At 39.1% G+C, this 1,218-nt stretch overlaps 1 protein-coding gene across 1 annotated transcript in view; it reads right to left on the reverse strand.

The window, feature by feature from the left end:
• Nucleotides 1-1,218, reverse strand: part of plcd3a (phospholipase C, delta 3a) — a 20,160-nt gene that overhangs the window by 6,029 nt on the left and 12,913 nt on the right. The window contains exon 6 of the mRNA XM_014022523.1: nucleotides 797-998. Coding sequence (XP_013877977.1) covers nucleotides 797-998 — 202 coding nt within the window. The remainder of the gene's footprint in view (nucleotides 1-796; nucleotides 999-1,218) is intronic.

The following is a 1,218-nucleotide window of genomic DNA, read 5'->3' on the forward strand; positions in this document are numbered from 1 at the left end:
GTATATTATATACAGTATATTATATATATACACATATATCAAAACTTAATATATGCAAAATACAATGAGTGTTTTTGTGCATAATTTTAGATTCAGGAGACTGCTTTACCCCACCCCCCAATGATGATGGAAAATTGGAAAGTTTCTAATTCTTCTATATATATACAGTATATATATACAGTATATTATATAAAATCACGAATTAACTTGGGCGTTAATGCTATATGAACTAATGCTATATTGCCTGATATATTTGTATTAGATCGAGTAAAGCTGAGGTTCTCCTTCCATGAAGCAGCTCTGTTGTCCWRTATCATTTTCAGTTTGAGTCATTTCTACATTCTCCTCTCTGTCAACACGCTCTGGTTTCATTTTAAAAGGCTGATCTGCAGATGTTTTTCAAAAATAAACTTCAGGTTGGACAGAGCCTGCACTGGAGGACCTAGAAGCATCATCACTTACCCAGAATGCTTTGCGGTGTAAATAATATGGAACCYTTTGTGTGACTATAGATTTTTGTTTTATTTATAAAAACTAAGCAGCCTGCAGTATTTTTACAGTCTACGTTTTTATAGTTGAAGTAAATGTTTATCAAATGTCTGTTACAACAAAAAACAAACTCCTCATTTATAAACAATGGGATTAAAGTGCATCATTAAGAACCGCCCTCACTCACTGTTTGCATGTCTGGATGATGTTACATGTATTTGAACATGTATTTACATGTTCATGTTCATTACATGTATTTTGTAAACAGGCCTGTTTGTTTGTTGCTCGTTGTGTGATGTGGGTCTACCTGATGTACGGCTCGGTGCTGCTGGCGCTGGTCACCTGGTCCTTGGTGAGGTAGGTGTTGTGTGACGAGGAGATGAAGTAGTGGGACAGCGGGAGGCTCATGTCCTGGTGGACCCTGGCGTGGTCGGGGTTGAAGATGTCGGTCTCCAGAGATAGCATGTACATGGTGAACCCGTCCTGAGTCATGACCTGGTTCTTCTGAGCTGCAGGGGGAAACATCAGGTTATATTTCAGTGGCTTTAATTATCATTGCTGTGTCCTGATGCATCTCATTAATCCAGGTAGAAAAAAATTAACCAAACAAGGATATCAAGGATGAGAACATCTTCATCCCTGAAAAAGTGACCGCTGGCCTGTAGATGAGTGTAAACTGCAGAGTCCTGGCCTGTAGATGAGTGTAAACTGCAGAGTCCTGGCCTGTAG

The sequence above is a fragment of the Austrofundulus limnaeus genome, unplaced genomic scaffold (assembly GCF_001266775.1).
Source record: "Austrofundulus limnaeus strain Quisiro unplaced genomic scaffold, Austrofundulus_limnaeus-1.0 Scaffold4, whole genome shotgun sequence".
Lineage (NCBI taxonomy): Eukaryota > Metazoa > Chordata > Actinopteri > Cyprinodontiformes > Rivulidae > Austrofundulus > Austrofundulus limnaeus.